Raw genomic sequence first — 14,892 nt, forward strand, 5'->3', positions numbered from 1 at the left:
ACAATAACAAGTAAAGCAATGTAGGTTCTAGTAAGATAGGAAATTTGATGGGGAATAGTGTATGCTTATAAATTACTTGCTTTACTGTATATTTATTAGCAGATTCATAGAGGTTACCATTTTTCCTTAATTTTGTATTAATTTTTAACAGGTATGGTTGCAAACACAAGAATGGTAATGCGGACTACTCAGTTTGTTGCGGATCATCCATTCATGTTCTACATTCGTGATAAGCGATCTAATCTTGTGTATTTTGCAGGCAAACTTGTTGATTTTTAATCACTTTCATGGTTTTTTTTTTTCTAATTGCAGTCATGACCCATTTTTTAAAATTAATATTAAATGCAATATGCAGAGTATTTTTCTGACCTTGCTTGATCACAACAAATTATCATTCTTAATCTTTTAAAAGGAATAGTGAGTTAAAGCTGTTATCATCCCTTAACAGAGGTAAACCAAGCGTAGAAGTCATTTTGAGTGAAGAATTTTCCCAAGTGTGATATGTGTATTAACTAGTTAGGCTGTATTTGAGGTACTCAGGGCTACTACATATTTTATATTTGCATTAGACAGACAATGCAATACAAGCTTGAAATACATTTCTGTTGAGAAAACTGGAAAGCAGAGGTTTTAATTTACACAGAGGTTTTCATATTTTACCGCAATACACATATTAATGGTGCCTCTCTTATTATATCAGGATAGATTTCTGGGTAATGATTTGAATTAATTTTAATTTTTAGTATTTTATGATGCTTCCACATTGATTAAGGGGTAGGTGGAAGTGGTTAGTTTTGCACGACAGTATTGGTTAACAACAAATCCATTGTTTATTGTACGGCGTGTTTCATAGTTTGAAAATAGAATCTGAGATATATCTGTCCTCTCTAGAATTCTCAGGTCATTATCAGTCAAATACCTTTGCTCATGTGTTTATAGTTTACTATTCGTAGCTTACCACAGTCTGAGTTTTGTAAATTTTCATGATCTTATCGGTGAATCTTTCTGCTGCTTCAGATATTCCTTTCATTTATTCTTTCATTCAATGGGAGTTCTTCTTTTATGGTGGATTATTTTTTAAACTTTAGCTGATAATAGAGAAAAAATTTAGCAAGTAAATCATTATACTGTAATTGATAATGAATACCCTCCTTTGACTCCATGACACTCAACACGGTTGGTAATCCTGCAAGGAAATCATTATACTGTAAGTGCTAATTAAAACCCACATTTTCACACCATGACACTGCTAAATACAGCTGATAATCCCTATCAGCTGTATTTGTTTGAAAGCCATGGTATTAAAGTGGGGTTTTTTGTTCATTAGTGCTTACTGTATAACAATTTCCTTGCCAAATTTTGGCCTTATCATAAAAAAGCTCAGAAAATATTTCACGTTAAAAGAAGAATAGATAGGAGAAGCACTATAGACTGGAACCTTGCTGTATAGAAGTTGTACTATTAGACATAGGATTATTGTCACAACCATACTGTATGGCCTTTTGAAAAATACACGTATGGTTAGATTTGCACGGGTTTACATGATCCTTTTGACACCAAGGATAATGTCTAGCTGTATCATGTAGAAGCAACCAATACACATTAGAACAAGAGGTGTGTTAGTAGACTTTTCTACTTTGACACTTGAACCTTTGTGTGGCCCTATTTATGGCCTGAGCAATGCTCTAGATATTTTTTCTCATACTAACAGACCTTCCGTTATTTATGTGGATTATCTTTCAGCAACTGGAAAGTAGCCATTAGACTTTAAATGTGAGGTGGCAACCCTGCCTGACAGCTAGAGTGGATAGGCTGGGTCTGGCTAGGGGGTACCCAACCACCTATATATATACTCTCACAGCAGTGAGAGACATCACTTTTTCTTTTGGCTCAGTAGAAATCGGAAAGTCCACTCCTCTCCTGACTGTCATTGGACTTTCTCACTTTGCTTTCTCTTTACAGGTGTGTGTGTTTCCTCTTCGGATCGCCTTCATCATGCAAACCTGTCCAGGGCGCGAGGTTGCTGCGTGCAAGACCTTTATGTCATTTGTAGAGACTGACCCACACTTTCTGTGTTTAACCTAATGAGGGCATCATTGCGAGCAGGGTTCGCCCTGCGATGATTTTAGGGAGTGGTCTGCCTCCCAGTGGGAGGGGCTTTGGTGACGCAGGAAGAAGACGAAGCGTGACTGTTCGCCTTCCTGGGTGAGCAGAGCGCGTTCATCTTCTTCATGCTCCTCCAAATCTCTTTCTAAACCTCCTTCTCGTGCGCACTCTCTCGAGGGGTGGTCGAGTAGGAGCGCAGATCGCATAATTCCATGACAACCCCGGGATACTGGGGGTGGTTGTTGCTTCCCCTAGACCCCAGACTCTGGATGTGAGTCTGGAGGTGTATGACCCCTTGGACTCTGATGATGAAAACTTTCCAAAGGCGGCCAGTCCGAACTATCACTCCGAGCAAGATAGACGCGAGTCGGAGCATACCTTTTGGCAGATCCTCGCCTGTATGAGGTCCACCAATAGGCTATCTACTCCTGGTTCTACCATCCAGGAGGGGAAGGATATGGTCTTGGATAAGATATTCAAGACTCAGAAGCCTTCCAAGACCTGTGCAGCTTTGCCCTGGTCTAAGGGTCTGACAACCGCCAAAAGGAAAGCTATCGCTCAGATAGCTGGAACTTCTAGTTCCTTGAGGGCAGGTTCCTCCTCTCGGTCCCTTCCACTTTCTTTTGTTCTTCAAAGGAAGTACTATGAGAACAAAGGAGAACCTCATTCCACCATGTCCCTCGACCCTTGGTAGAGTCCCTAACGAAGGGTGTTCCGACCCAGACTCTCTCCTATCTGTGGACCTCACTCTCGGCAGTTGAGCTCCTGAATAGAGAGAGAGGTGCGTAGTACGCTATGCAATCTGCTTTTTAGTTTGACCTTTGGCTAGGATCCTGAGGCTTCATGGTCTGCTCCCATGATCTCTCTAAGGAGTCGGCCAGGATAGTGGAGTCTTTCCTTATGTCTGGTACCCAAACTTTTGAGTTCCTTTTATACCATATTGTCAACCTTTGGGTGAATTCCATACTCATGAGAAGGGATACCATCATAGAAAAGTTCCACAAACAGGTGCCGAAGGTAGAAATCTCCCGGTTGAGGAACTCCACCCTAGAGGGTTCTTTTCTCTTCGTCACGGAAGAGAGAGAGAGAGAGAGAGCAGCTGAGGGTTGGAGAAAATCGTCTAACGATTCTCTCCTCCATAGGGCCATGACATCCAGGTCCTATGGCAGACCTTCTCAGTCTTCTCGGCCTCAGCATGCACCTTCCTCCTCTCGCCAGTCATCTTCTAGGTCCTCTGGACCTTCTAAAGTGTCTAAATGGCACTTTCCATCTAAAGGCCAGAAAGGATTCAAGTCTTTCAGAAGTAAGAAAGGAGGAAAGGGAAGTGGCTGAGGTGGTCACTCCCAGTAGGAATGGCATCCCTCATCACCTTCCACCTGTGGGAGGATGCCTACAGCTCTGCTAGTAGAGGTGACAGCTTCACGGGGGCAGAACCCTAGATGGTCGAGGTGATCGCCCAAGGGTATCGCGTCCCATTTATTCAATCTCTCCCTCCTCTAACTCGGGATTCAGTGCACTTAAGCTTCTATGCAAAGGGATCCGCAAAGGAGCTGGCCCTCTGGGCCAAAGTCCAGACCATGCTGCAGAAGGGTGCTCTCCAAAAGGTCATGGACGGGTCTCCAGGCTTCTAATGTCGGATTTTTCTGGTGAAAAAGACGAGTGGAGGCTGGAGACCAGTCATCGATCTCTCGCCTCTGAACAAGTTTGTTCAACAGACTCGGTTCAGAATGGAGACGGCAGACTCGGTCATTCAAGCAGTTCGTCCAAGGGACTTAATGTGCACACTAGATTTGAAGGAAGCATACTTCCAGATCCCAGTCCATCTTTCTTCAAGGAAGTATCTAAGATTCTTACATGAGGAAAAGATTTACTAGTTCAAGGTTCTATGCTTCGTTCTCGCGACCGCTCCTCAGGTATTCACCAGTGTTCCCCCTCGTATCATCTTGGGCTCACAGGAACAGCATCCATTTTCTCAGATATCTGGACGACTGGCTGATCCTAGCAGACTCGGAAACGACCCTTCTTCATCATTAAGATATGCTTCTTGAGTTTTGTCAAGACCTGGGGGGTTCTGATAAATCACGAGAAGTCATTTCTACAACCTTGTCAGAAACTGGTACACCTTGGTATGCTTACAGACACCATACAGGAAAAAATCTTCCCATCAGACGAAAGATTACACAGACTGAAAGAAGTGGCTGCTCCCTTCCTCATAGGAGAAGATCTTCCAGCTTTTCTTTGGTTGAGTCTACTAGGCTATCTGACCTCTCTTATCTGTCTTGTTCCAAATGGCCGCCTTAGAATAAGATCTCTGCAGTGGCAGCTAAAGTCTGTGTGGAACCATCATAAAGATCCACTGAACATCCAAGTTCCCATAACTCAGGAGCAAATAACGGATTTGAATTGGTGGATGGTAGATGAAAACCTTCAATGGGGTCAGAATCTTCTTGTTCCTTCTCCTGATTTGATGCTCTTCACAGATGCATCAAAAGAAGGGTGGGGGGTTCACATGCTGCAACATACGATCTCCGGCCTTTGGTCAGAGTCAGAAAGGTTCCAGCACATAAATCTCCTAGAGATGAGAACAGCATACCTAGCTCTTCATCAGCTGCAGCAGTTGCTGGCAGGTCACTGTGGTGTTGATGAGCGACAACACCACGGTAGTGGTTTACAGAAACAAACAGGGCGTTACTCTTTCGCAACCTCTATGCCATCTTGCAGTAAAGATCCTCAGATGGTCAGAAGAACATTCGGTAACCCTATCAGCCCCCTCATTCCAGGCAAGAGGAATGTGCTCGCGGACAATCTGAGCAGAGTGAATCAGATAGTAGGTTCCGAATGTTCTTTGAATCGTCAGATAGCCAACAAAGTCCTGACTTTGTGGGGTTCCCTGACTGTAGACCTGTTTGCTACAGCTCTAAACAACAAGGTTCCGCTATTCTCTTCTCCAGTATCAGACCCTTTGGCTCTATGGCAAGATGCCTTCCAACAACGGTGAGAAAACATCGATGTGTACGCCTTTCCCTGTTTTGTCTGATGAGAAGATTGCTCAACAAGACCAGAGTGTTCAAAGATCTAAGGATAACCCTTGTAGCTCTGCTATGGCATCACTTCTAGTAGATCTACTAAGAGAATTCCTTCCACGATCAGATCTACTCAAACAACCACGCGCGAACATCTTTTACAGGACCGTGCAGTCGCTTCGACTTCACGCCTAAAAGTCTTTTCACAAGTTGCTGAACGAATGTTTGGTTACTTGTATAGGTCCTCAGCCTCAGTCTACCAGGCAAAATGAAGAGCATTCTGTGGTTGGTGTCGTGGAGGGAATCTCTCTCCACTCGATGCCACTATTCCAGTAATAGTGGAGTTCCTTGTATACCTTCAGGAGGAAAAGCTGCTTTCAGTCTCGGCGGTCAAAGGTTATATCTCAGCCTTAAGCCTTGCCTTTAAGCTGAAGGGAGTTGATATTTCCTCTTCGTTGGAGCTTTCTTTATGAGATCACTTGCCCTCAGTCAGAGATTAGGCCTCCTCCTTGGAATGTGGTTCGTGTCTTCAGGTTCTTGAAACCTCCTCCTTACAAACCATTACGCCATGTAATTGACCGAAACCTCACTTTGAAGACGGTGTTACTGCTCTCTTTAGCTCCGGCAAAGATAGTCAGTGAACTACATGGCCTCTCATATGACATCGCCCATTCAAGGTGTTGAGGGGAAGTGACACTTGGCTTCATCCTTGAGTTTATTGCTAAGACTCAAAATCCGGGGGATTGCGGACCATAGATTCGGTCCCTTTCAGATTGCGAGTCTTCGTTCTGTAACCAATGACCCAGATCAGTTGTTACTATGCCCAGTGAGGAGTTTGAGATACTATCTTGAACACAATGCAGCAACACTGCCCAGACTAACACCTGTGTTTGTTAGCTCAGGGAGAGTAAAGAGGAGGATCACCAAGAACAGTTTCCTCCTGGATCCACCAAGTGATCAAAAGAGCCTTGACTCCAGAATCTCCTCAGGCTCATTGACCTGGGGCCCATGATGTCAGGGGAATCAGTACTTCCCTGGCATTCAAACGAAACTTCTCCGTGTCGCAGGTACTGCAAGCGGTCATGTGGAAGAGACTGTCCACCTTCATCGCCCATTATTTAAAAGACGTGACCCACAGGAGACTTGATACGTTTACTATCAGTCCTGTGGTGGCTGCTTATCAAGGGGTTTAAGAATATCTTAGGCTCCTTGATGGACAACTAGCAATTTTTTAAGGGCATTGGTTACGTTGGTTAAGACTGGGATGAATGAGAGAATGTCTGACTTTCCTTTCTTCATTTTCCCCTCCCTTGGGGCACAGCACTATGGGTCCCTCTGCAAGCTGGCTTCAACCTCTGCAGGTAATTATCTCTTCCCTTGTGTAGCCTAGTATAAGTTTAATTTATTATACTGTACACATCCCCATCACTTTCTGGGAGGTAAGCCATGGGATTTGTCTTGTTTGTCCTATTTAAACTCAGATGATGTTCACACAAGACAACTTACTCTATTACACTGTATTGCTCAGGCCGCTATAATACTCACTGTATATTTTAGCGAGGTGTCAAAGTTTTCCCTAGATCACAGTCTTATACTGTACTAGGTAAAAATGGGTCAATGTCCATGCCACTATTAGGACTTCCACCGAAATAAGGGTGAGTCATCCACATAAATAACGGAAGATTTGTTAGAATGGGAACAAATTACAAATTCGGAGATAATTTGCATTTTTCCCTAACTAATACAAACCTGGAATTATTTATATGAATTGGCCCGCCATCACCTGTCCCCCAGAAGTCCAACCTGGAATCAAAAGTGACATGTCTCACTGCTGTGAGAGTATATATAGAGGAGGCTGGGTAGCCCCCAGCCACCCCGGCCTATCTGCTCTAGCGGTTAGGCAGGGTTGCTACCTCGCATTTAAAGTCTAATGGCTACTTTGCAGCTGCCGCGGAAATATAATCCTCATAAATAACTCCAGGTTTGTATTAGTTATGGAAAAATATTAATGGTCCCCAAAATTGTCATATTAGCTTATTAACCCATATTCTTGAGACCAAACTACATTTGGAACAAGAAAATGATGCTTCCAGATTAAATTGTAGTTGTGCAAGCAGAAAGCCACATTAGCTGACAAACAGTTGAAGATTCAGTGTATACAAGAAGCCAGCACTTCTTTATCATGTACCCAAGGTCAAACTGCTCCGATGTTGAGTTTCCTCATGACTGGACCCAGTCTTGAGTTCTCTCCTGCTCAACATTTTGCATCTTCAAGATCACCCAATAAGTTAGACAAATTTGACTAATTTTACAGATAGATGGGGACAGATTTTGCCCAACAAGAGGTCACACCAATCAATTTTGTTTGTTTGCTACCTCTTCTATGAAGATTCTGCTATTCATAATTTTCAGAGAATCAAAATATCCAAAGGAACTGATATCGACTTTGCCCTTCGCCTGGAATTAGAAATGAATAAAAAACATTTATTAGCATTTTTTTTAATACTTAACTTTGAGATCCAAAACTTAAGTAAATATTTTAAGACATGAAAGGAGTATCTTTACCTGGACACTACTGATCATGACAGTGTTTCAGGGGACACTTCCCAAAATGTCAAGCTCCTTCACTCTGAACTTGGATTGTGACTTCAGGATAAATAACAGAATTAAAAAGTTGACTTCATTCTGGTAGATGAAATGTAGATAAATATCTCTCTCTTTTTCTCCATACTGAGGGGGCCTCTGAAGGTCAAGCATTGGGGGTCTTCACTTGACTAAGCTTCAATCTTATTGCATATCATCCTCTCCATACCATTAGGAAAAGTAAGACACAGCTTTGAAGGAGATGCACTTCAACACCATAGATCTCCTTTCACTAATAAATACCCTTTTTCTGTATTAATCGAAGGTCTAAATAGGAATCTGTTATCTTAAGAAAGGGCTTGGCCTTTTTAAGTTTGACTCCCTATTTATTAGTCCTCAAGCAGATTCCTCTAATGTCAGTCAGGCATTTTTCTGAGTTCAGCAACTAATTTCTTCCCACCCAAGCTGTTATTTTAGTTGTAATTACACCTAATGAGTTTTGTGAAGCAAATACGATTTTTATTAATTGGTTTGATTTTTCACTTGCTACGGTACTTGAAATTACAAGACTTCCTTCCTACCCCACTATTTTCTCAGTCAATTGGTCAAACTACACAGGTATTTAGATAATTTGTTGATTAGCATTGGTGGATTCCAGAGCACATATACAAGACAGTTATATATAATTGATCTTGTTCTTTTACTACCAAAGACTGATGTGTCTGGAATTCCATTGAACTTTACAAAATGGGCTGTATTTTAAGTACAGTATACATTATAAGATTTCACATTAAAAAAAATTAAAACTTCATGTATTCAAATAGAAAGGATTCATTTAAAGTGGGCTTCATTTTTCCAAAGAAAGTATATAGCTCTACACTACTTGCAAATGAATAAGTGGTGCTGACTTTTTCTATAATAAGGATATTCATATTGATTTAGTTGGGATCTCATTATAATGTATCAAACTAAAGTATTATGGCTTTCCGGAATTCTCATCAGCCTGTAAATCTTAGCTTTTTTATTTACCTCGTAGGAAAATATATCCCAACTATATTATTGTTGGGAACATTTAAATACCAATTTTCCTTATATAAAAAAAGAATCAATTTAATGTTCTATTGTAATTATTCAGAAGAATAATAGATATCACAAAAAGCTAAAATTTATTGATAAGAAAATTTTGTTGGTATTTTCCCGAATTCGTACTCTTACTTGTTTTGACCTTCTTGATAAGTATATACAGCTTACTAAGAATTTGCTTGTTATAAGGCATTGCTTATTTGTTAAAACAGCATTGTGTACTTTTAGACATCACGCTTGCTTGATTTATGCTCTGTTTAGCAAGTATGCCTTGGTTAATTTTTCTATCGCCTTGGAGAATTTTATCTGTACTTCAAGTACATCTTGCTAGCAAATATATAAAATATTAATTTTTTTGGATCAGTTACTGTACTTATAAAGTATATAGTTATTTAAAAGTTATTTATAATAAAGTTGTTTTATCAATTCTCAGGCTGCTTAAATTTTAGTTCAAGTTTTTACATATCTTAGTACATGTATTCTATAAAGTTCAAGCACCTATATGCAGCTATTTAGTTTTAGTTAATCAGTTACATACACTCGTTTGATTTTTAGTGAGATATATTTTCAGCTCTAGTCAGTTTTTTATTTGCTTATATATACTATAATTGGTGTAAGTTATTTTGTTGAAGATTTGTCATATTTTTATATACAATTTAATACTAAGTGAGAATACAATTAAAATTTTTTAGTAAGCTAAATTAGAAGTATGGAGCTTTGTAAATAAGCCAAGGTTTTAGGTTTGATATAAATTAGCCAGTAGCTGGTAAGTAAGACATTAAGAGAAAATACTACAAAATTAATGTAAAAGGTAAAGCAAATCTAGAAATTAGTAATTTTAATGAAATATTGTACTGATCATGCACTAAAATAATTTGAAGAGTAATATGGGTAATAATAAAGGATATCAGAATTTTTGTCTTTTTATTTTTATGAATTATGATTTGTTTGATTTCCTATTTTTATATAAAAAAAAAAAGAATGTCGTATGAAATAGAGAATTGTTCTTGGTGGAGATGGAACGCCTATTGAATTCATTAACAAGGTTGTTAACGGTGGTGAGGATGGGCAAGTAGACTTGCTCACTTTCATGCCAGACTTCTCAGTTTTTTCTTCAGCGACAAGGAGTACTGTATGGTCTTATTGTTACATCCATTTACTGTGGCCAAAAAGTATAGCTGTGTTTAAAATTAATAGGATTTTAATAACAATATTGTTTCCCTTAACTGTATACAATAGTAATATTTGTAATAATTACATATTAGTATCGTATTATGAAGTAAAAACACACTGAATGTACATTTGTTCCCATACTAACAAACCTTCCATTATTTATATGGATGAGAAAAACCTTACCAGGGGAGTCATACTCAACTTTTTGCCTTTGGACATGTAATTGTTCTCAGATGTGTCAAAATAAGGGTGGGGTGTGCATCTGAACAACCTGGTTGTATCCGTGTAGTGATCAAGAGAAGAGATGCAACTTCACATCAATATTCTGTAAATGCAAGCAGCCTTTTTAGTGTTGCAAACATTCCAAGAACGTTTGAGGACGCACTTTGTAGTGTTGATGAGCAACAACACCTCCATGGTGTTTTCCGTCGACAAGCAAGTGGCACCGTCTCGCACTCTTTTTGCAAGTTGATGAAGCGGATGCATGTCTCGGTGGTATTCCACACAATAGAGATGTCAGCTAAGTATATTTTGGGCAAGAAGAATGTACCAGCAGGCACATTCAGTCACCAGGGGCAGGTTGTAGGTTGAGAGTGGCCCTTTCATCCCTGCTTCATGGAGAAGATACTTGCCCTGATGGGTTGTTCTCTAGGTATTGCCTTGTTTACCACATGGCTAAACAGGACGCTCCCCACGTTTGGCTCCCTCATTCCAGACCCATTGGTTGTATTAAAAAATGCCTTCCAATACCCATGGGATAACCTAGACACCTATGCCTATCCTCTCTATTCAGCCTCATCCATCCTCTGATAACAGAGTGTTAATTAGACCAGGACTCGGGATGACCTTGGTGGCTCCCAGATGACCTCAAGCTAAGTGTTATCCAGATCTGGTAGCACTTCTACTTGAAGTCCCAAGAGAACTACCCCAATGGCCCACTCTCCTATGTCAGCCCCCTTTTCAGAGGTACCGCTAATATGTGAAGTTGCTGGTAGTAGGTTGACCAAGGCACCAGCCACCCATTGAGACACTACCACTAGAGAATTATTGCGTCTTCGACTGGCCAGATAGTATTACATAGGATCCCTCTTTGGTTACGGCACATTTTTTATTTGCCTACACATACAGGATAGTCTGGCCTATTCTTTTCTTTCCTTATACATATCACAACTCTTTCGATAACCAAAAAATTTTTCACACAAGAGGGTAACTACTGCACTGTAATTGTTCAGTGGTTGCTTTCCTTTTGGTGAGGGTAGAAGAGAGACTTTAGCTAGGACAAGCAGCTTTTCTAGGACACTTCAAAATCAGCCCATTGTTTTGTAGTCCTAGATAGTTCCATAGCCTCTATATTATGGTCTTTAACTGTCTTGGGTTAGAATTCTCTTGTTTGAGGGTATACAATACTCAGGCATACTATTTTACCTGTTTACTTAGTTCATTTCCTCATTGGGCTATTTTCCCTGTTGGAGCCCTTCAGGTTATAGCGTCCTGCTTTTCTAACTAGGGTTATAGCTTCGCAATTAATAATAATAACTTATGGGTGGAGGCTAAAGTATCTCTTCTGAGCGAAAGCTTTTTCGCGAGGAACTGCACGGGAGATGTCTGGGTACCTGCCATAGTCCTCTGCAGCTATCACAAATTTCCTCACCGTCCTTCGCCCCCCAGTCATGGCTGTCAAAATCCACTGCTCATCCTGGGGCATGGTCTTTTAACTGGAAGGTATAGACTTCCTCTTCATGGCAGTTGTCTACTGTGGAGCTTCGAGCAGACTTGACGTGACCCTCATTCTTGAGGCACTTATGCATACCCGGTTCAAACCTTTGAGAAGGTCTTCAGACAGAGATGACTCTAAAGACCATTCTTTTGCTAGCCCTAGCATTGGTGAAGAGGGTTGGAATGTAGCAGTCTCTCTTACTTGGTCACTTACGCTGGGGGGGGGGGGGGGGGGCTTTGGATGTCTCCATTAGTTTTGTGCTTGGCTTTATGGCCAAAACTCAGAATCCGTCGGTGTATGACCACCAGTTCGAAACATTTTCCATCCCCCCTACATGAAGCGTCTGGTGGCTATTTTTACCTTCCCTACTCAGTGTGGGTAAGGACAACAATTGGCTGATACTTGCAAATTTGCAATTGAGGGATGTGAGAAGATACAAGGGATCATTGTACAATATTTACATCGCATCAGGAGTAGAAAAATGCTGGAAGATTTTTAGTTTTAAAATATTTATTAATTTTGCTAAATGGATAAGTAGTACATATCCCCATATTAAAGCTCTTATTATTCCTCATGAGATCCTTTATTCTTCAACATTTTGTTAAGTGCAGTTTATTGTACTGTATTTAAAGCTCATTACTATGCATTACAATTTTTTTATTCATGCTCTTTCATACGGAATTTTGGAATACATTTGTTCTTCAAAGGAAACAAAGCTAATACTGAAAGTGGATCATGAACTTATAAGGCAGTTACTTAAAGCTGTGATGAGGTTAAAATCTGAATGATACTTAACCATTCAACCCAATAATTTTGCTCCTCTTCTTTCATAGGTTTTGATGTGTTCTCTTTGTGGTGTTGTCACATATTTTTGCAATTGATTATGGAATGAAATTCTCTATAATGGTTGATACTAAAAATATGCATATGCCTTTAAAGAATCAAGAAAAAAGATCAGCCAGAACTAGCAATAAGAAGTCAATTTTGAGTTAAGATAGCAAACATAAAAGCATAAAGGAAATTTACACTGATAGATGAAAATGACAAAATTTAGTAGGAAATGCAATACTGTAGTACAGTAGGTCATGAGTCATGTTGCTATGCTACTAGGCTCTTCAAATTTTTACTGCTAATGCAGCAGCCATGCTAGGCGGTATATCTTAGCAATCCATGTTTCCCTACGGTTATATAAGCGGATGAGCAACCTGGTGAAGCAACGAGAACTTTGGGTGTGGAGGAAATGCCCCCCAAATCTCGAAGAAGTTACTGGCAGCAGGGTGACGGATTGGGTTTAAGGCAATAGACAAGCTGTCTCTTTGGCTTATACCCTTGATGCCTGGCAGTTGTTCTTACTAGAATTAGTATGGACCGGCGGCAGGAGTCACTTCCGTTAGTTAGATAGGCACTGCGTATCACAAGGAACTGGCTATCCTTTGATGAATCTAGCCAATGAATCCTCTACGGACTTAGTCTATGGAAAGCAAAAATGACAGAATGGCCCCGAGTCCCGGGCGCAGCGGGTTGCTAAGAGCCTCCTGGTTTATAAATACTAAAGAATAATTGAAAATTGGTAATTGGAATGTTAGAACCATGAATCAGATTGGGAAGTTACAGCAAGTGGAGAATGAATTTATGAATTATAATTGGGATATCTTGGCCCTAATTGAAACGCATTGTAAGGGGATTGGTAAGGAAATCTTAGACCAAGGTATATATATATATATATATATATATATATATATATATATATATATATATATATATATATATATATATGTATATATATATAATCTATTCAGGAAGAACTGATGGAATTGGAAGAGAAGGGGTAGGAATGATGATGACACCGAGAGCAGAAAAGGCATTAGCTGAGTGGAGAGCTGTAAATAGCAGATTGTTACTTGCAAAGTTTAAATCAAAGCAGTGCAATGTGAGCATTGTGTGTTCTGCACCAGCAAATGATGCCTCTGAAGAAATAGAAGATGAGTACTATGAAGAACTGTATAGTATAATAGATGAGATTCCAGAGAGATAGGAAAATTGTGATTGGTGACTTCAATGCTAAAGTTGGAAAGATTAATCAAGGCATAGAGAATGTAATGGGTGTTGAGGGACTTGGCAAAGTTACAAAGGAAAATGGAGCCCATTTTATAAGTTTTTGTTTAGCAAACAATCTTGTTATTGGAGGTACTCTTTTCCAACGCAAGGGCATCCACAAATATACATGGACTTCACCATGTGGCAATTACAAAAATCAAATAGATCACATAGCCATTAATGAAGAGAGAAGGAGGACTCTAATAAATGTGAGGAGCTATAGATGTGCAGATATTGGTAGTGATCATCATCTCCTCATTGCCACACTGAAATTAAAACTGAAATAAACCCAACAGAAAGCTAGATAGAATATCTAGGTTTGATACAGCTAAGCTTCTAGAAGATGAACACAGATAAACCTTTGCAATTGAATGTAGGAATCGATTTTCAGTCTTAGAGACTTTAAGAGAAGAAGAGCAGACAATTAACAAAGAATGGTGTGATATTAAGAACATATATCAGTCACTTGGTAGGGAAGTTTTGGCACATGTAGTTAAAAGGAGGAAGCCATGGATATCATATGATACTTGGGATACTACAAAAAAAAAAAAAACTTAGACAGAAATTGAATGTTGAAAGTTTTCAAGGAAGTAATGAAAATTACAAGGTAAAGCATGCTAAGTATTCCAGTATTGATAGTGAGGACAAAAGAAAAGCCAGGAATGACTGGAGAGAATCTTTAGACCGAAAAGCAGATGAGGTTGGCAAAGCTATGAATTCAGGGAGTGGCTATGGTGTAAGAATTACTCATAGAATTATTAATGAAATCTCCACGGGGCAAAGAAGAAGAAGCATATACACATCCGAAAGAGAGATGGATCTGTTATAACAACCGAAGACGAAGGAAGGCAACGTTGGATGGAACACTTTAGGGAGGTCATGAATAGGAGATGTGAAGGGAATAATTTGATTTATATACCTGAAGCTGAGGAAGACCTTGATGTGCCCATGAGTGAATTCAGTGTCTTTGAAGTCGAAGCTATTCTTAAAAAACTCAAGTGATGGAAAACCCCTGGATATGATGGAATAACTGCTGAGATTATATTGGCTGAAAATGAAGTGACTCCCAGAATACTTATAAGATTATTTTGTACAATGTGCCATGAAGAG

The 14,892-nt window shown here is 39.8% G+C and overlaps 1 protein-coding gene across 1 annotated transcript in view; it reads left to right on the forward strand.

The window, feature by feature from the left end:
* LOC137616436 (leukocyte elastase inhibitor-like) overlaps nt 1-9,709 on the forward strand; it is a 359,050-nt gene extending 349,341 nt beyond the window's left edge. Inside the window, exon 8 of the mRNA XM_068346185.1 lies at nt 152-9,709. Coding sequence (XP_068202286.1) covers nt 152-279 — 128 coding nt within the window. The 3' untranslated portion in view covers nt 280-9,709. The remainder of the gene's footprint in view (nt 1-151) is intronic.
* The last annotated feature ends 5,183 nt before the right edge of the window (nt 9,710-14,892 follow it).

This window comes from Palaemon carinicauda, chromosome 22 (genome assembly GCF_036898095.1).
Source record: "Palaemon carinicauda isolate YSFRI2023 chromosome 22, ASM3689809v2, whole genome shotgun sequence".
NCBI classification, from domain to species: Eukaryota; Metazoa; Arthropoda; class Malacostraca; order Decapoda; family Palaemonidae; genus Palaemon; species Palaemon carinicauda.